General features: G+C 40.3%; 2 protein-coding genes across 5 annotated transcripts in view; one reads left to right on the top strand and one right to left on the bottom strand.

The window, feature by feature from the left end:
- Positions 1 to 6708, bottom strand: part of uggt2 (UDP-glucose glycoprotein glucosyltransferase 2) — a 40153-nt gene extending 33445 nt beyond the window's left edge. The window contains exons 1-10 of one of the 4 annotated variants that reach the window (XM_077580032.1): positions 5975 to 6708; positions 5649 to 5731; positions 5438 to 5568; positions 3247 to 3359; positions 2898 to 3075; positions 1793 to 1889; positions 1639 to 1711; positions 1106 to 1206; positions 869 to 968; positions 136 to 196 (exon numbers count right to left, since the gene is read on the bottom strand). In XM_077580032.1, the coding sequence (XP_077436158.1) occupies positions 136 to 196; positions 869 to 968; positions 1106 to 1206; positions 1639 to 1711; positions 1793 to 1889; positions 2898 to 3075; positions 3247 to 3359; positions 5438 to 5568; positions 5649 to 5731; positions 5975 to 6105 (1068 nt within the window). In that variant the 5' untranslated portion in view covers positions 6106 to 6708. The remainder of the gene's footprint in view (positions 1 to 135; positions 197 to 868; positions 969 to 1105; positions 1207 to 1638; positions 1712 to 1792; positions 1890 to 2897; positions 3076 to 3246; positions 3360 to 5437; positions 5569 to 5648; positions 5732 to 5974) is intronic. The other 3 variants (XM_077580031.1, XM_077580033.1, XM_077580030.1) reach the window with 3 other exon arrangements.
- A 2190-nt stretch (positions 6709 to 8898) lies between these two features.
- hs6st3b (heparan sulfate 6-O-sulfotransferase 3b) overlaps positions 8899 to 21272 on the top strand; it is a 67439-nt gene continuing 55065 nt past the window's right edge. Inside the window, exon 1 of the mRNA XM_077580035.1 lies at positions 8899 to 9724. Within this exon, the coding sequence (XP_077436161.1) occupies positions 9165 to 9724 (560 nt within the window). The 5' untranslated portion in view covers positions 8899 to 9164. The remainder of the gene's footprint in view (positions 9725 to 21272) is intronic.

Raw genomic sequence — 21272 nt, 5'->3', positions numbered from 1 at the left:
CTGAAAAAAAATGTTGATGTCGCGGTAGTTATTTCAGATACAGATCAGAGACTCATCATCAAACTTGTGAAGCACTATCAAACCAAAGTCTTTTTTCTGCAATGTCATGTTTGGACACAGCTTACGATACCGCACCTTTTGGTTCTCCTCAATTTCTTTTCTCATCTCGCTCTTTACAGCCACTCTTGTCAGTGATCTGTGGGAACAGTAAAGCAGTACAGTAAAACATACACTCACCATCAGCCTTTATCACACCCGCGGCCGGCAGTAAAATGACAGTTTTAATCTCTGGAAAACCTGCGTGCCCTCCAGAGGGTAAATCTGTACACAAATTCCCTGAAAACAAACAACTATAACTCATCACTTTTGCTGGTTTTTTTTTTTAACTAGAAGAGCAAATATGAGCAGCCATTTTATTGTGGAAATTACAGGGGTCACCCTAGACAGCAAATATGTTGACCTAATAATGAGGGAACTTTCAAAGTTGAACACAATCTTGTCAATCAAGTTGTTTGAATTTTTAGTGCATGCCATGCTACAATTTATGCTAACATATAAACGTTTATTTACTCTTCAGGTCATTTTGCGGTACGAGTCTTAACCATCAAAATCAGTAGAAAGATACATTAAACACTGTTTTTCTCCAAGCAAGACAGCAAAATGAGTCAATTTTTTTTGATATTTTTTTCTATAAAAAATATTGGTTGGATTTCAAATAGTTCCACGTTCGGGGGTGTTTCACTGTATTTAAACATCTTGCGATGCTAGGAATAGATACTGTATATACATATATATAAAAACATGTAAAATGATTAAGGTTCTGTACATAAAAATTGTGTGTTGTGAACTCAGCGATATATTTTCTAACCTTGCCTTGCTTGGAAAATTTTGACTGAGGTCTCGCATGAGCTTCAAGGCGTCAAACTTTGGCACGGACAGGACTCTGGCAGCCGCTTGGAAGCTTAAGTCTACGGGGATCAAATAATTAAATCACAGTTATACAGTGCAGCTAATAGATTTCTTTTTTAAGGAGACATCAGTAAAAACTGTAACTATGAACAACATTCATATAGAAATTAATGAATGGCCACTACTATGTTGCTACCTTGCATCTCCCACACTTTGAGAGGGGCCATGTCATTGGTACTCTCCAGTAGATGCTTGCGAAGTTCACCAAGTTGCTCCTGGAGTTCAGGATGAGATTTCCTAAAAAAGAAAAAGAAAAAAAGAAACATTAAAATATTGCAATGTTGGCAACATTACAATTAGCACAGTGTATGAGATCCCATACAATAGTTGCATAAACATTTTTTAAGCTTAAGTGGCACAGGTAGTGAGTCATTATTTGTATCCACGCCATTTTTGATTCTTCCAAATAAGAAAATATACAGCGTGCAGACTAGAGCAGGCATTGCATTTGTACACCTGCACTTCCTGGTGGGGTTAAAGAGAAAGTGCTGCTGTTTGAGTACAAGACGAAATGCAGTATTTGTCAAATGACTAAAAAAAACAAGAAATATCAAGATCAATATCAAAATGCTTCTTTGGTGTAGTGGTTGATTGTATTGGTTTCATCTAGTGTCCGTGTAACCAATAAAAAGGATGGTATGGTGTACATAAACGAATGTCGCTCCTTACCTCAATGTTCCAAAAAAGAATCCTTGAACTTCATCATTATCATCTTCCTCTGGCTTTATGATTGTCTTTGAATCTAGCAAGAAAAACAATGTGTCTTGTTGTAAATGACAAAAAAAAAGCTGAAACAAAAAATATTTGATAATTGCAGACCAACCTTTGACTTGGGTATCGTCCACTGCCTTGTACTCGGTGCTTTTGATTGCCAACTCCACGCCGTAGCCAGATAAAAGCATCTTCTGTTGCTTTGCAATCTGATGAAATGATTATAGGTGATGATAATGACCTAGCTATTGCTTATGTGCCCGACATACAAAATAAATATTATGCTGACTTCTCTACTCATTTGTCTGTTGGACCAGTAAAGAGATAACAGCTAATAAAAATAATACCTAGTAGCAACTAGATGCATCAGTGGTAGATGAAGTTAATTACATTAATAAAACAAAGTGTAAGTTATTAAGTTAAGTGAATTAAATATGAAGTATATCTAATTTTCTTGGAGGTGTGACGGAGGAAATTCTAACTATTTGACAGCTCCTAGGAGATGGCAGCAGAGCCAAAGTGCAAACTCTACACTTTGGAGCAGGTTAACAATGCTCCAATCCAATCAAGCAAACCATCACACTTGACTGAACAGACTTTCTGAGTAAGTCACAACACTTTCAAACCTTGCCTTAAAAAACTGTTGACCACATCTGAATTTGTTTGTGACCTCTCGGATACATCTAAAGTATTAATTTTCTGTAATCTTTCAGTCAGGCAGCGCTCAAAAAGTATTTCTCCACCGGGAACACGAAAAATATATACATACAGGACAGTTACCTTGACACAAGTGGCAGATTCACAGCCTTGCGCCATTAAAAGACCCACTGTACACCTCAACCCTTGCCTTTTATTCAGCATTGGCTGAAAGAAATGTTCCTTTTTTTGTTATTTTCTTTTTCCGTGGGTACGGCTCAAGGCTGATACGGGTCACAACAAATGGCTAAATCAATGTAAACAGCTGAGAATGAGTACGAGTGAGTTCACAGTCATGTTATTAACCTTGTATAACAGAAAGAAAACGTGTTTTTTTCCCCTAAAATGGTTCCGTCAAAGGTTGGTATGTGCTGGTCATAACAAAGAGAAACAAGGAGCAAGAAGAGGGCCTAATGCTTATTTATTTTTGGACATTTTTATCCAATGTTCACAAGCAGCGAATAACATTAATAAGTGAAGATCTTTTGGACTCTCATATACTCCATGTTCGGGCAACTTACCGCCACAAAATGACGCAGTACATATGTGAGAGCGCCCGCATCAGCCTTCTCTGTTAGCACGGTATGAAAGCTGGTGAACTTCTTGGTTCCGATCTCAGCATAGAGGATCACGACTGGGACGTCTGTTTTATTAGCTCCGGGATATATGTGATCGTTCTTGTACAAATACGGATGGGGCCTGCAAGCGTTTGAAAAAGCACCACAGAAAATTACATTTCACTCTTCCAAGGGCAAACATGCACTCGGAGGGAGTGTCAAAGATTTCCAATATCAAATTAACTTGGGAAACTTTTGTGCCCTGGTCCGCTGTGTAGATCCACAAGGGGTTGGCGGTGTCACTTGCATTTACCTGCCTGCAGCTGCCTTCAGAAGCTTCTTGATGTTTTTTGTACTGCAGCTATGTTGGCCGTGAATGGAGACAAAAGCTGGACAAGCCTCAGGTGGTGGCTCATCACTGGCTATCTGTGGAGTAACAGCTACAATTTGACACCAGACATGAACATAAATACAACACTAACATTGTTTCTATTGTCATTTTGGATTGCATTTGGATTGTAGCAGTATCAACATCTTACATATATATACAAATTTGTGTTTTATATTAGGATGGGCATTTAACTAAAATTCCTTGGTTGACTATTGGAAAAATCATTCATCCGGAATTAACGCACCATCCCACATGCTCGTGGCTCATTTTGTCTTTGTTCCTTATTGAGTGAATATTATCCCACGCATTCATCCCAAGAATTTAGTAAATTAACTAAAAAGAGTAAGCAAGGCATATTCCACAATGCAAACTTTCACTCAGACAACATCGGCATAACACATCCTGTCAAAAGTCAGGGCTTCAAAATAAAAGCATGCAGTATAATAATTTCACCACATTTTTCTACGGCAACTCTGTGGCTTATTTATCAGTTACACTTAAAAGACAGTTACAAAATGCAAACAATAAAGAAGCCACCAAGGGGCCAAAGAAAGTGTGGTGAAACTGTGTTATTATATCGTTCTGCTTTGATTTTAAAGGCCTGAGTTTTAAACGGATGTGTTTCACCAATGCTGCCCAACGTGGTCGAGTGTTGCCGAGCAGACCGACAAAGTTGTGATTGCCTTGAGTTTTTAATAAAAGTTTGCATTGTGGAATATACTTGCTGTCTGTCTGACTTCTTTACACAATGCGGCAGACAATTCTGAGGGCTAGCCATTTGATGAAGAAGGCGTGAAACATGATGGAATCCAAGAAACAAGTCTTAGCAAACAATGAAAAAGGCGCCTATCTCCCACATCCTTGTCTTTCATACATCAACTTCACTAAAGAAAGACAAAAGTGAGGTTAAATGTTCATTTATCTACTTCATTAGTAGTCTATATTTATTTTACACTGTTTTCTGTATGTAAAACTCAAGTTATTCTTTATAAAATATGTATTTGTAAATATATTTGGGTGTCTGAAATGGATTAATTAGATTTACATTATTTCCTATGGCAAATATTGCTTTGGTTCTTGTACTACAGTACACTATTCAGTTTTAGTCTGACGAAAACCGAGGTTACACTGTACTTGTCTCTAGCAAAAAAAGAGAATCTGGTTTATATGACATTAACGGTTGATCTCATTTCACATCTGTGTGACAGTTAATGCTAATGAGATGCGTGACGTGACGTACATGAACAAAATCGGACCAGCGTCATGACCAAATTGTGGTTGAACTTCCATGTACCACAAAGTTGAGACTGAATCACCAGGGCCTCAGCTGGTTGCTTCATATTTCTATTCAACTGCATTAATCAACAATCATCCCAATTTTCCACTTGTCCTCAACAGAACCGTGAAGCCTATCCAAGCTGAGTTTAATTCCCACCTATGGACAATTTAGTGTTAAATCAACCTAACATGCATGTTTTTTGGAATGTAGAAAAAAAACACACAGTGAGGACATGCAAAGTTGCAAACTGCACACACAGGAAGATGAATTTTAAACAAATCAATTTTAATTGACTAGTCAGTTCTTAAAAGCTTACCTGTGTGTATGGTGTATAAAAATATTTTATACTACAGGCAGAATGAATTTCTACAACAAGCATACCTATGTATGAAATGTTATTATAGACCAGGGGATGGTTTATCTAATGTTTTACATGATGTGTGGTGCACCAAAAAGCCTGCAAGCACTGAAAGTAATATTGCAGCATCATTCAAGATAATAATCGCTGAACAGTCCAATTTCAAGTCAAATATTTCACCCTGTGTTTTTGAAAATAATGACTCAGCGGTGCCAAAGCAATTGTAAGTAAATAAGGCAGAGGGCCTAGGTCATGAATTCAGGGCTGCATTAAAAAAAAAAAAAAAAAAGCTCATAAACTATGTAGTGCACCATACCTGTCATACAAATGGTGTGGGTATACTTATCTATGGCATGAATAATTCTGCAGTAATTTATTTGGCTCCCACTGCATAAAGTCAAATTACCAGGCTGACAGAGCGACATCATCAAAATGTTTTAGATTTCACGCAATTATAATTTTTGATCACACCGTACCTGCTGGAAGGCGTGAACAGCTGGTGAGTAGAAGCGCAGCGAGAGAGCAAATTTCAGCAAGTGCACTTGAAGATCCGTGAGGAACTGGTTGGCCTTCTTAATGATAAGGTTGTAGTATGAGCGGACAGACTCTGGGATGGATGAGAATGTGATCAATTAGAAGTGAAAAATCATGTAAATGGAGATAAATGATTGACACTTGATCACATACCTCCTTGCTTGTACACAGTGACCTCTTTCACAGTATCAACAAATTGCCAGAATTTCTCATTGCCATCCTCTCCAATAAACTCACTGTACAGGAGGGGGAAAAAGATTGAATACATGCAATATCGCATTGTCTTGGAGCAACATATCAGAGTGAACCTAAGGACTATAGAGCAAAGGGTTGATCAATAAAATACAGTGGAACCTCTCAAGCCGAATTGGAATTTGACCATCATTTACTGAAAAAAATGTGCCTCTCGTCTTTTAACCATCATTATATCAGTATATTCTGGAAGATAACGACAGTGCATGACTATATAGTGCATATACCTTGTCTCCAAAAGGAAAGGAGTCGCGTGCCACTTTGCTTTCAGACTTGCAATGACACCTTTGGATGCAGATGCCGTGTGTAGCGTGATGATCAGCAGCAGGGGCACTATAATAATATTCCTCATCTTCATGATCGTTTTAGTATAAAGTTGTATGAGCCTGGACAAGTCAAGCCGTCCAGTCCAGCACCCCTTCCACGTGTGTCAGTCGGTCAATCGGTCTGTGCCACGTAGTTACTGAAGTTAGTTTCAGCTCAGTTGCATCTCAAACCCATTCGGTCATTTTAGCGAAAGTGCCGAAAAAAATCACAACTGCTTTGCGAGCGAAACAGCCTAAATAGACTCCTAGCACGAACCAGACAACTCATTTACGTTCGTGTTAGCAAAGTTTCATCTTTAACCACTTGAAATGACGTCAATATGATATCAAGAGTTACTGAACTTGCTATCTAAAAACACGTGTCGATAAACTTGGACGTTATATCCATTATCCGACTCATGGCTGTGTATCCACGTCCCTCACCCTGTTATTGATCCTGACCGCTATGTACGAATACAATGACTTTCGGTGTTTATTTTGGGCATCTATTAGCAACCATGGACGACGTATGCTAGCAACCGGTAGAGCTGTCCAGATGGAGCTTGCCGGTTTGTGTCCCGTTTAATAATATTTAATGGGACATAATGAAATATCATTTGGAGTGATTTGTGTTATTATTAAATTACAAGTTGTTATATCAAACCCAATACTGCCAATAAAGAATAAAGTAGGTGTCGTTTCAACCCGTTAGTGGGCCAATTCAGACAGGCACAGCAACGGACAACTAAGGGGCCTTGAAGTGCAACTCAAACATTTTCCCACCAAAACGCTGCATAATCCTTAGGTAGGTTTCATCCATGGCTTTGTGATATGTGTTTATGTTGTTACTACAGTAGATACAATTGTGATGATCTAATTTGCTATTTAGTAACAATCTATTTTGAATATAAATAAATGAATACATCAATTCCCAGGCCAAACATAAAAGACAGACACAGACAAAAACGCTCCATCAATAACTACTAAGCAATGATGAAACAAATGCTGTTTATCTAAAATCTGAAATCTCTCTCACACACACAGTCACAAATCAAGTGCCCATAGAGATTGCCTTTCATCATGAAATGTAGCAAGTCAAGCGACAGCATTTATTTACCAAGCATCTGAAATAAATCCACTGTGTTGCGTTGTGGTGCTCTACGACATCATCAAACGCACACATTTTTGCAAATAGGCAGAAAAAAGACAGAAAATTCCCACATCTAACGGGGCATTAGTCCAGAGTACTGCTGCAAATTCCCCAAAATGTAATTGAAATCAAACCAAAATGTTTATATTAAATGTTTCCCTTCTCCCTTGTATTAATATTTTTAAATAACCATGATTCCCCCAAAACTGTAATATCATTTGAAACTCATCTTACAACCTTACCTTTAAAAACAAATAGCTAGGTTAAGATGATTTGATTTAGCTAACAATTCAGGCTAAACTTTGCTCCTCCACCGAATACAAATACCTTAGTCTCTGAATTTAGATGCATCACTTCAACAATACTTCATTGACACCAATTATTCCCACTTTTCTCAAGTGAGGTCTTTGGTGAATTTGTGCCATCTTGTGGTGTTTTATGGCATTACAGAGAGCATGCAAAAATAGACGACCAGGATTTTTTCAGCCGAAAAGCCGAGGAATGGTTACACGGGGGGGGGGGTTGGGGGGGGGGGAATGCAAATAAGTGAATTTGTGGGCAACAAAATGTCCTGCATATGGTTGTTTGATTTCACACATGATGGGTGGGAGGTGCACCAGAGACCTTACAGTTTCTACACAAACATTAAAAAGTCAATTTTCCCAAATAGGTCTGACGATATCTGATGACTGAGTTACCTTAGAAGAATTTGGGCCATTAAGTCAAACTTCAAGCTACAGTGACATTAGCCACAGCGATGAACACACTACAAATAACTGACACCTTGTCGGTCATGCCGTCTTTCTTTGAAAAACAAACAAAAAATGTTTAAATTTTTTCCTGCCGACTCTGGTCTCTGATTCCACAGTAGAATCAAGCAGCTGGCCACAGTGCACACTTCCCTTTGAGGCAAGAGCCACTGGCGTCTGTAATGGGAACACAGCAGCTATATCAAAAGTGTCTGTTACTGCATGAGCATTATGCTCAGCTTTAATTGGCACTGTGGGGAGCTAACGATTAGTTAATTTATGTGTTTTTTTGGACATATTACCACCCTCATGTAGCTAAGGCAGCCAAAACAGACCGCAATCAGCAACAGTGAAAACCAACCATTTGTTAAGGCAGAATGAATTAACACAGCTCTTGTACCGGATCTCATTTGAGGGTGCAGATGTAATAATGACCGCAAGTAATGACGCTTCACATTTCCATCTGAATGATGGTTAAAGGCTTTGCCCAGCGAGTCATTTTGAAATCTTGCAAGCGCAAGAAGCATGTGGCCTGTAGCCTGACTCATTAGGATGGATGGATGGATGGATGGATAGATAGATAGATAGATAGATAGATAGATAGATAGATAGATAGATAGATAGATAGATAGATAGATAGATAGAGTCCACTTTTTATGACTTTTTAGATCACATTTAGTCCATTTTAGAATGAGAGTGTGTTCTTGAATGTACATGATGTCATAATGCCTCGACGCACCCTGCTAAACGAGATAATGGGACGGTGGGAATGGGACTTGCAGGTCGTGCGCGCGCAAACACACACACTCACACGCAGACACACACGCGGGCGATTAGTGGCCTCCCGTGCAGCCAGTCAGAGAGCCTCAGCAGCCGGGGGAGGCTGAGGGATGCTGCCGGTGGTGGAGGGTGGAGGGTGGCGGTGGCGGGGGGCGCGGCAAAGCAACAGTCCCGGTCTTGCGACATCCTCTCTCTAGAGAGAGAGCGCACGCGCGTATTCGGAGTCGGACCGGAATCAGCGGGACAAAGCATGGAAAGCATGGCTTTTTAGAACTTTGAACCTGCCATGCAGCTTAAGTTTGGAGCTGACGCACGGCGCGCGGTTTTACAGAGGTGATCGACGTCCGATTGGCAACATGTGGCACCCGAAATATTAGGCACCTCTCACGGCGCGTCGAGTCCCCAACTCTTTATTCCCCCTCTCAGTGATGGAATGAAGACGAAGCCTATCATGGATGATAAGTCCAGCAAGCTCATCCTGGTTCCTATCCTGGCTGTGCTTTTTGTCACGATAGGTTACCAGTACATCTGTCCCGCCGGCAGCCATTCGTGTCCGCTGAAAAACGGAGACGCGCCGCGGGGAGTGAGCCTGCTCTCCGCCGGGTACCAGGACGGGGACGATTTCGGGGACCAGGACTTGGAGGACGACAGCCCCGGCAAGGTGCCGTCCCAGTTCAACTTCACGCAGCGAGACTTGGACCGACGCGTGGAGTTCAACATGAAAGGGGACGACGTGATCGTGTTCCTGCACATCCAGAAGACCGGCGGCACCACGTTCGGCCGGCACCTGGTGAGGAATATCCGCCTGGAGCAGCCGTGCGACTGCAAGGCCGGCCAGAAGAAGTGCACCTGCCACCGGCCGGGCAAGGACGAGTCGTGGCTCTTCTCACGCTTCTCGACGGGATGGAGCTGCGGGCTGCACGCCGACTGGACCGAGCTGACCAACTGCGTGCCTGTCATCATGGATAAGAAGGAGGTCCAGAGGAATAAAAGGTAAAGCTAAAAAATAAGAAAAAAAGAAAAAGAGCACGCACACATCTCCTAAAAAGACTTTAAAAGCTCAGCATTAGAAACAAAACTTTTCCATATTATGTTTGGTAAAATCACAAGTGCTTTAAATGTTTGGCGTTTATCATAATCACAAGAAAATGGTTGGACAAAAGATTTAAAAAAAATACACATTTTAATTTTTTTTATGAATGTCCTGGCCCACATCTTCCCACTAACAATCAATGTGTTTAATACAGTACCTCCCTATATTGAAAACTTTAATTGCAACCAATCACCTTCCAATGAGGGACTTTTTTTGGGTATAAATACCTGCAACCTGAGAGAAAAAGCATCCTTTCACACTCAGCATGCAAACTATAAATAGACAAAAGGTTCTGGTCCGCGTGTGCTCATCAGTCCCACACAATGAGGCTCTGTCTACGTATAGCAGTGCCGATAATGTTATTCCATTGCTGCTGCAGTCTGGCCCATTAACCAACTGTATACGGGATCCTTGCAATGATGTTATTTGCCAAGATGTGTTAAAGCACTCCCTGTGTTTACTTTAATGGCCAATAGATCACCGTTCTACTCGCACAATTGTTTTGAGAGGCTCTCCACTACAAACACACTTAGACTCACTGAACTATGATGGGGGGGTAGGGGGGGGATGTCCATGTAACGCACACATCTTCCTTGGCCTGGTTTGAAATGTGTCAAACTGTTTTTGTTTTTTTAAAATGTACTTACTGTATTGCCTGGGAGTTACTTTATTCAACTGCAGCTTACCAGGAATTTATTAGAGGTAAGATGTTTGTTTATTTATTTATATTGATGCATTACACAATAATATTTTAAAGCCTTTTTCTCATTTGTGTGGGGTGGGGGGCTGTTGAGTGAATTACAATAAAAGTAAGCACGTCATTCCTCAATAACGTGTATTAAATGGGCCATTATATGCTGTGTTTTTTACATTTACTTACCTCTACCGTAATGAGTCGTTTTCAAACTAGTATTAGAGTATAATTCATATATTGCAATAATATAACATGAAATTCATGGATCAGTTGATTGATAAATGCCATAGAGTGGCACTACCTAAGGCGCGGCTCTTCAATCTACGATCCGGGGGCCATTTGCAGCCCGCCATACAGTTTTCAGTGGCCCATGGCATATACTAAAACTGACTTTTGATTTTTGCGTCACTACTACTAATAAATACTGTAGCCTCTCTAGATATTCAAAGAAACAAACAAACTATTTACAAGTACAATAACACAATGTCTCTCCACATAACTATGATGACTAGAGATAATTCATTTTTTAGAAGAAAAAAAATTATAATTTCTTCCACTTTTTGCTCTATGTATGCATGCTTGGTCAATTGAAGACTCTGAATCAGTAATTCGCAAACGTTTTACACTAAGTACTGCACTTCAAAAAATACTTGTCTCTCCAAATGCCATCATGATGACCGAGAGTGAAATACAGTTGCATATTAGGCCCAAGTGTTCACCAAAAACAAGGCAGAGGTTTTGTTCCTAAAAACAAAAATAGCCACTGTAGCATTGCAAAATTTGAACATTGCTCCTAAATATAGTTAAGTTAAAAAAAACTTATTATTTAGCAACACAATTAAATGTATTGCATATAAAAGTTAAATGAGAATTTTACCTAAATACTGTAGATGTGAATGCAATATAATTTTGTAAACAAACAAAAAATAAAACATTTTTAAAAGCGTAGATGCAAATATTTTGTACTTTAAAGTTAAATCCAGCTGAACTGTGACAGCAGTACAGCAGATGCACCAAACTTTATTATTATTATTTTTTATTAAGTCACTGTACCATTATGTTCAGTTTAAAATTTTAATTCAGGGATTTTTGAATAGGAAACCCAAATAAGCACGGTGAGAACACGCAAACTCCACACAGGAAGGCCCAACCCGGGATTCAAACCCAGAACCTCTGCAGAACTGTGATGTAGACATGCTAACCACTAGCTCACTGGGATGCAAAATATTTTTACTTGATGATTACATCATCCAGAATCAATAGTCCTTGTCTTTAATGGTATTAACCATGATGAACGGATGGAAAAAGGCTGGGTTGCCAATTTTGACTGTGTAGTGGTCTAGAAGAAACATGCACTGCCAAAATCAGCTGTGGTGCTTCTATAAAGATTCATGAGCTCAAAAAGTTTGTAACAGTAAGTTTTTCTCTCAGCAGAACTGCCCGTATGCTTTATTCAGTGAATCTGCAAGTCTTTAAAAAGCACTACACATTAGGCTAGTCATAAAACGACACATTAAAGCTGCATCAGTCCGAGTTATCTCCTCAAAATGTAGCTACATGTGCGCATATCAGATTAGAGGCGGAAAAAAAGCACCGCCGGAAATCTTTTCAAGGCAGCGAGAACTTCCCATCTCTTGTTTTGAAAGCTACAATCGCACGCTGATGTATAAAAAAAAAAAAAAACAGGCGCGCATGATTTATTTCTGCTGCGCCAAGTGTGTTTCCTCCACTCAGAAAAGTGCTCAGTGGATGCGACAGCTCTTCATTTCACAGCTGCAGCATCCACTCTGCGCTCACAGTCCTCCCAGCCCCGTGTACTTAAATCCCGCGGCGTCCATTCTGAGGCCATTCTGCCTCCTCGTCCTCATCCGGGACACATTATGGCATGACTAATAACTTTATGCACATATTACCTTGGTACATCAGCATATTCTGCTGTAATGCCTTAATTAAAGATTCTTCAATTACAGTATTTTTTCACTTAGTGGAGTTTTTATTTACCCAACTGCAGAAAATACAAGCCCGTTATTTGAGGGTCAAGTGTTTATTGAGTGAGGTTTGTGCAAATGTATAATTTCTTTGTAATATTTTTTTTCCAAGTAAATAATTATCATTAAAATAAAGTGAGACTAAATAGGCAATATGATACTGCAGTTCCTTACCATATTCCAAAATAGCATGCATGTTAAGTCAGTTAAAGGCTTTAAATGGTCCATGGGTGTCTATGCAGAGTCAAGACTAAAGATTCCAGTCCTATTGTTTTAAATCTTAACCCCATCTGCAATAGCCCCATTCAGACTGTACGCCATTTTTTTGCCTCTCAGGTTGACTGAGAGTCACAGCGCAGGCGCTCACCTCAACGCCTCCTGAGATGGAAGCGTGTTAGAGGTTGGGGGTCGATGCAAAAAGGCTCATGAGAGTGGTTGTACCTTCACCACACTGTATTGGCCTATTGGCCTTTTCAGCCCAGGCACAGCCAAGATGGCCGCCCAGCCTGGAAAGGTCAGGTGTGTCACAAATGATTAGTGTATATCTCCTGCGGCGTAGCTCATCTGGAGTTTGCTGTCCATCTGCGGGAAAGTGGAAGAGTCAGGGAATTTTGGAGTTTGTATTATCTGATCGGCTGGATTGTGATCGGAATGGCCTTTTATTATTCCGGTGATCGACTGTAATGTCATGAATTGTGCGGTCAATCAATGATGTCATTGATCTGCGAAATAAGACATTACAACCTTGTTCACACTAGAGTCGTTTTGTGCTGCTATTGTGTATATGTGAGCCTGAAAGCTGATCTATTTTTAGCCTTGTTGAGGCGGAAGTAATAGCGCCCCCCCCGCCGAAAATCATTTTATTAACTTGTGACCATGCACGTTCAGCCAATCAGAGAGGCAACTAGCAGGCAGCCCTGTTGCACCGAAATACAGATGCGCTCAACTTTTAAGGATACGAGATAAACGTGGCGGCCGTGGCTCAGGGTGTAGCGACGGTCGTTCAGTAACCAGAAGGTCGGCTGTTCGATTCCTGCTCTCCCCAAGTCATGTGTTGTGTCCTTGGGCAAGGCACTTCACACACATTACCTCCAGTGCTACTCACACTGGTGTATGGAAGGTGCGAATGTTTGGTGGTGGTCGGAGGGGCCGTAGGCGCACACTGGCAGCCACGCTTCCGTCAGCCTCCCCCACAGCAGCTTTGGCTACTTAAGTAGCTTACCGCCACCACAGTGTGAGAGTATGAATAATGCAACTCCTGTGAAGTGTCTTTGAGTATCTGATTAGATAGAAGAGCGCTATATAAATCGGATGCATTATTATTATTAAACTACGGTCATAATGAACGTCGAGTTGAGCTATTCTCACGACACGATTACTTGGAAGGTCCCTACAGTTTGCGTAGATAGGGGGGAATCGCTGCGGGAGCCAAGTGGCTTTGCACAGCGTCCTGTGCAGATAAAAAGTGGACAAACACGGCCAGCTTCGGCAGCAGGAACAGAACGTGAAGCATGATTTAAGTAAGTTGTTTACAGCTGTTGTACTAAGATAGCATTAGTATTTAACATTAGCTTTAGCAAAACTTCAGGCCATCTGAATGACTGGTGATGTTCATGCATTTTTTAATGTCAGAAAGAGATGTTGTAAACATAATAATAAGAATAAGAATAAGAATAGATTACATGTTATATTTATTGTTTATTGGCATTTTTTTAAACATAATTTTTTTTAGTTTATTTTAGTTTCCCCGATACATTTCAATGGGTGTCAATAATATGTGGATTTGCGCTACGGCAGGGGTTAAACTGTAGTGTAAATATACAAGTTGTTTGGCTAAATATAGTTCTCCATCTTTTGAATGAATTAGAGATTGAGTATTGTGTTTTTTGTTCAAACTAGCCAATTGACTCCTAAAACGTTTAACTTGTAAAGCCTTTTTTTTATATATATTTACAGTAAATAAACAAGATATTTAAACAGACATATTGGTCCTTTTTGTGATCAGTTATCGTTTTTTTTTAAACTTGCTGATCGTGATCGGCCCCAAAAATCCTGATCGTGTACTGTACATAGATGCAAATAATAGAAGTCGAACACTACAACTGTCATGTTGCATTACTATGCCGCTCCCCATGCTCAAATACTGTATAAGCTTTGAGTCTGTGTGGTATATTTGGTAAATTGGACACCAAACGAGACACCACACATGAGCATTTCTTGCTTAATGTACAATGTTCATTTTCTTGTCCTTCGTTTTAATGAGTATCCCACATCAGGGTTAAATCTGCATTGGACCGTATACTCGCCGTATTCCTGGATAAAATTTATATACGCTCCTTTTCTTTTTCAGCAGCATTTTCATTGTAATTTATGCTGACGAGTCTTTGAAAAACAGATATAAAATGGTCATTAGGAACTTTCTCATTGCTTATACATAATGAATGCTTAACTCAAGAACAGAGCCACAGCCTCAATGCAACACATGACAACAGTGCAATACTAATAGTAATTGTCTTCCACAGTTTCTGTAATTCCCCATTATATTTAAGTTCCTCCTTGCTGTACTACTTTGCACTGCTCCTGAAAGTATCCATCACTTTAATGCCTCCAAGGTTACTGTTATTACTTACATGCCTCAGCAGTGATGTGCCCTAATCCTTTGCTAAATAACATCTCTCCTAATATTTTATTCATAATAATTGATGCGGAGTGGAGATCCATTTACTGTGTAGTAGTTTCAACTTACGACTCAGATTGTTAAATCATGCATGTCTGTTCGCCAGACGTAACTCGTGCCGTTCATCACTGTTGGCCTCCTTCCTCCCGTCACAGTATTGAATGGAGCAAGCATTATTATTCAATCAGTTTTAGTGCATTTAGCACAGTTCAACGGAAATTCTATGGTTGAACACAATCCGTCCTGGGACACTCGACAACCTGTCAGAAAATATTTGCAGAAATTTGGAAATAGCAGGCATCTACTGTAAAATGTTATAATTGTCTATATTAATAATTTATCAGACAATATATATGTTTTTGATTTATTGATTCAGAATTACTAAATATGATACAGTAGTCCTTATTCAGACAAAGCTGAAAGAAGAAAGTGGAAAATGATCATCTAGTACTTCCGTGATACGCTCATCACAATGATGGGATTTGGGGTTTATTATATGTGCAAGTGTCTTCGCAGACCGGAGATTGCTTTCTTGTGTGTGCGTCATTAATTCAAGTCTTCATTGCTGGCAGCTCTGAGCAGTAATACAGTCTCGTTGTTAATTAAGTGCTACCTATATTGAGAAGGCAACAGCTATACTGTATGTCAAGTACTTTTTCCACTGCCTTGACATGGCAGTGGCCTTTAAGAGTGTTTCAATGGGAAGTAGTTATGCATAACTTTCCCAAAACTTAAAAAAAAAAAAGCTGTATTATTTGACTTTGTTTTCATGGTTTTGCATAGAAATTAAGGAAAGAAAATTGTGGCTTAGGAGAACTATATGCATGTTTATTTGAGAGGTCAAAGTTAATAAACATAATTGTGACATTTGATTCTTGGGTCAACTTACACAAAGAATAAAGAGCTACAGCGCACTTAATATCCACTTGTCACTCTGTGATTCGAATCCCACCATTTTGTGGGATGTTTCTAGACTTTGAGACTGCAGTTTCACCCCTTTGCATCCAGATTGTACATGAATAGCGCATGCGCAAAGCCACCACTGGCTAATTGATCATGTTACGTATAACAGTTGGGCAGGAATTTCAAGTATACCCCATTAGTGATTGACTTAAGTGATTTTGGATACGATTAAGAAAGCCATGGAAACTGGCTAGATAACAGAACTTAAATTCTTATGAGCTATTTTTGTTGTCACCATTGTATTGCCCCAAGCAAATGTACATTTGTTTGTGCAAAATTAACACAAAAGTGGAGAAATAAGGGTGGTCGTCATTTATTCCTTGACTTTATAATGACACATCACATCCTTTCACCTACTTGATCAAATTGCTCCTTCATCTGCTTCAGTATTTCCATAGCAACCAAAATAAGAAGGCTTCCCTGAAAGAAATTTTGAACGATTTTAAACAGCAATAGAGGAGCTGTCTATCAATTTAGTAGAGTGGTGCTTAAAAACAGCCGGCCGCCATCATCATACTTTCTCATCATTTGGGGAGGTTATTAATCTGCCATTATAAGGTTAGGGGGGTTGAGCAGCATGATTGTTCCATAGAGGCTCGGGCAATTATCTAAAATCCGGTTCTTGTTTCCTAAGTGAGGAGTGACCGAAGAAATTGAATCCAGAGTTAATAATCACAGGAGCCTGCAGCCACTCTCACCTTTACAGAGCTCTATAGTGTGTTTCAGTTCAATGTTCTGTTTACGTGGCTGCAACTTCATTGATTCGGTTCGTTCCTATGGGACTTCTTGGTCTGTGCGAGAAAGCTCACCCTGTCAGTAACATGGATCAAAAAGACAAGTTAGCCAATGTACCTGTGAATATTTTTAGGACGTGATCGAGACCAAATTAATCACAAAAGAGAATTATTATTATTATTATTATTATTATTATTATTATTATTTCGATTGGAAGTCAGTTTATTGTTTGTTTTAAATTTGATATATGCCTGTCTCATAAAACATGCGCAGGCATCGTAAAGTACGCTTAAGTCTCATTTTTAGTCTAAACTTTGATTTGTACTGCTGCCAGGACTGTAGACAGTACTTGACACAATACAGTGAACACTGTACAGTATAATAACAGTCCATTTGCAACCTACTTTAAAGTAGATTGTCCGGAAGCGTTTATTTTGTTTCTTTTCTTTCCACTTGAATTGAAAATGGGAATTAGTGTCCCAGTTCTTCTGTTTGATACTTCAAGCACCAGGGAGCCCTGAGTCATCTTCACACATTTTTGTTGAGTCCGCTTTTGTTGAATAGCTTTGCTGCTCTGTGCCACTGCAACATTAGCATCACAGGTGTATATAAGTTGTTATGGTTGCGCCTCAGTGTCCATTTGTCTTGGGACGTTAGTGTGGCTGGAGCTTAGGACTCTTTCTTTAAAAGCCACTCTATGTAATGAAAGCCGAGCAGCTTGCCAAATCAGGCTTGTAGGTTCTGTGAGGCTGCTGTCAAAAATACTTGCTGGTCAGGCAAATATGAATCTCCAGATGTCTGAATCAGCTCTTACAGCGTGATTAAAGGATGGCATTTGGTCGAGTGGCTGGATCCAGTCACAATTTTCTGTTTCACTTCAGCTTTGTATGCAGTTCCATGTAAATGACATTTTTTTCACTAAGCATGAACTTTCTTTTCCTGACATTTAGATTACACTGTGGTATGAATATGCTGTATAAACCATTAAGATGCATCTCTGGGAGATAACACAGCTGATTTAGTTCAGGCAACACATGTATCCCTTTATGGGGGACACATTCGAAGGCACCTGGAAAAGCCTTGTCAGCTCTTGTTAAATGGGAGGGTCAGGTCTTCTGGAGATATTCAGAACTTATTATTGTCCATACCTTCGGACACTGTTTCTCAGCCCCGGTCCTCGAGTAGCCCTATCCAGCTTGTTTTCCATGTCTCCCCAATCAACACAGCTAAAAATCATTATCAGGCTTCATGTAGAGCTTGCTGATTAGCTGATCGTTTGAAACACATGTGTTTATTGTGGGAGACATGGAAGACAGGTTGGATAGGTGTACTCGAGGACCAGGGTTGAGAACCGCTGCCTTGGCATATAGAAGGCCTCAAAACTCAGAAGTGATGCCTCTAGAAAGAAAACACACAAACACACACACAGGAGTAGAAGGCCACAATTGTGCTCTGCATGTGAAAGTCCCTACAAATGGGAACAGCCTCACTCTGTGATATGACGTCATCGGCCTTCAAATGCAACATCTGAAGGACGCATCCTCTAAACTGGGACTGTAATAGCTTCAAATAACAAGAACACTGACAAGGATCCATCAAAAATGGAAGTCAACGAAATACAATTAGTTTATTCATGCAGACTAGAGGCAGCTGGTCCATGTCAAGGACAGGCAATGAGATAATTGGCTGACACGGGAAGGGTAGGGCAAGCTAACAACACCTGCTGAGGCTAATGACAGAGACAGAGTGACAGATGCAGGGGAGAAAAACCTAAAGGGCTGGCAGAATGTGATTGGCTGGGCACAAGAGGGCATGGCCCGAATGACTCGATACAACCACTACTCAGAAAAGGACTCGCTAAGACCATACATGTGTGAAATCACACTTCACAACTTTTGCTGCTACTTTATTTTTACTTGGATGTTTGACTTAGTATTATTATGGTTTCATCTAACATGAACTGCAAGCTCCCTCAGATGGTATCCTTTGATCAGACATCAGCCAGAAACGGAGCTAAAAGCAGAAGATGCCACAGTGCTCGCACTGATCTAGTTAAATATAGTCATCAGTAGATGGGAATGAGTCAGCTAGTGCAGTGATTCAAAGATTCGGTGGTTAATGTCCCCAAGAGTCCTGTTTGGTGGCTGAGTGGCTTAAATGCTCTTATTAACAGGGGGACAATTAACTTTGGCTCTGTTTTGCCTCTAATTGGCAAAAGAACATTCTCGTTTGGTGCTTGAAATAGTCCATAAAATGCTATCACGCAAAATTAGATTTATACAGTAAATTCTCTAATATTGCTGAGCTGGAGTGGCTTCATCAGCAAGTTTGTTATTACTACCTGGCTGCCCTGCCCAGATATTTGTGCTCTCCTGTGATTGCCGTCTTTTTAATCACAAGACTCAATTTAATGCTGTAGTCGACTTCCTTTCTTGACATATTCAACAGAGACGGGGAAAATGGCAGCAGAGCTGGGAGGTAATAGTTCACAAGTTATACCTGTGAGGCATGAAAAAGGCAAGAATAAGTGACTCTGGATTTGATTTATTGTAACAACCTGGAGAAAGGTCATCTGTCCTTATTTGGGGCGGGCTGGTGACAGAAAGTGCGGAAAGGCGAGCTGCGGCTCACGCCATCCCGCCATTTGGATTCAGCGGTCGACTGAGCAGCGAGCTCACTTTAAAGCCCAGGTAGAGTCACCTTCATCACCATCTAATCTCCCACATGGGGTGTGCGGCGACAGTATCTTTTGACAGGATAAAGTCGCTTGATGTTGTAGGCTGTGCTGGCCGGCAATCTTTCGGCCTATGTAAACGCCTTATGATTGGATGAAGGTGAGTTCAAGTGTGCTTTCGCCACATTATGCATCAGAGATTCGAAGAATGTGTCATAGCCGCTTTACCCTTAAATTTCGAGCATAGATGGACTTATCTATCCATCTATTTCCTTTACCACTTGTCCTCATTAGGGTCCTGGGTGAGCTGGAGCCTGTCCCGGCTTACTTTGATTGAGACAGACTCACTGGTCCTCAGTTAGTTGCAGAGGATGGCAGGGATACATTTCTTTTCATTATGATATGAATCACATAGAAAGTGATTGCATTTTCACTGATTGGTGAGTCATTTTCTTGTTGTTAATGAGCATATTGTTATGAGTCTTGATCATGTTGTATGTTTTGCTGACGGAAAAAACGTGTCGTTTCCCACTGGAGCACTATTCGTCTCTGTGGATGCATTTTCTTGCATTCCCACCTCTATTGAATAGTGTAAATTGGGTCCCATGTCACAGTGTGGTATAACAAGTAAGGAAAGAAAAAAACAGGAACATGTTCCAACAAGAAATGATGTCACAGAGTGCTGGTGTGGAACACAGAGATTCCAAATCATTTAGAAGATTGGTATATATATTAGTAGCCTTTTGACATTTTGTTTTAGTTGATATAGAAATTGACAACTAAAATTAAAGGTGTATTCAAGGATCTTCTGAAAAAGTAGAAGCCAAACGTTTTTTTTAAAACAAACTTTTTTTTAAATGCGCATGCGGAAGACCATCCTACCAGCTCTCCTGCTCGTCTGGGGGATACGCCTACACCAGAGGTGGGCATCGAGGGCCGCAGTCCTGCAGGTTTTGCGTGTTGCCCTTCTCTAACACAGCTGATATATGATCAGCTCATCAACAAGCTCTGCATAAGCCTGATAACGATCCTGTTGATTGGAATCAGCTTGTGTTGGAAGTGAGAAACCTACAAAACCTGCAGGACTCCGGCCCTCGAGGACCGAGATTGCCCACCTCTGGCCTACACTCTAAAAATGGGGAGTGATATTTATTTGAAAAAGCCTAGTAAAGGTTGATGCACTCAGAAATTCTAAGTATTTTTTTTTACAAGGAATTTAACTAGAATTTTTGAGGTGGAAAAAACTTTACTAGATTTTTTTTTTTCAATTAAATCCCGACATTTGATATATCAACTGTCGCGAACGTGCAAGCTCATATTCATCAGTCACTGCAGTCGGCCTCACTTCATTGACGGATGTCCTCTTGTGACTTTCAGCCATTTTCAAAGTATGCGGTGAGATCGGTAGAGCTACAACGAGTTCAGCAGCTACATGCTACAAACACTGCGCATGCGCAGCTAGGAACGAGCACGCACGACGTTGTTACGGCAGATTGATTGACGGGATCGAGAACCAATCGTTAAGATGATCCACCCGGAAGACGCAGTAACAAAGGATCCTTGAATACACCTGTAGCCAAACAATTTGTTAAGGTCATGTGATTCACAAGGTCAATCCCAAGGTTAACTAAAGGAAAAAGATGAAAGATTATTAAAATATGTAGATTTCCAACAATACGTGTTTTGTGAAGATTGACCTAGTAGTTCCTCAGATATA

The sequence above is a fragment of the Vanacampus margaritifer genome, chromosome 11 (genome assembly GCF_051991255.1).
Source record: "Vanacampus margaritifer isolate UIUO_Vmar chromosome 11, RoL_Vmar_1.0, whole genome shotgun sequence".
Taxonomy (NCBI): Eukaryota; Metazoa; Chordata; class Actinopteri; order Syngnathiformes; family Syngnathidae; genus Vanacampus; species Vanacampus margaritifer.
This window is presented reverse-complemented; position numbering and strand designations above follow the sequence as displayed.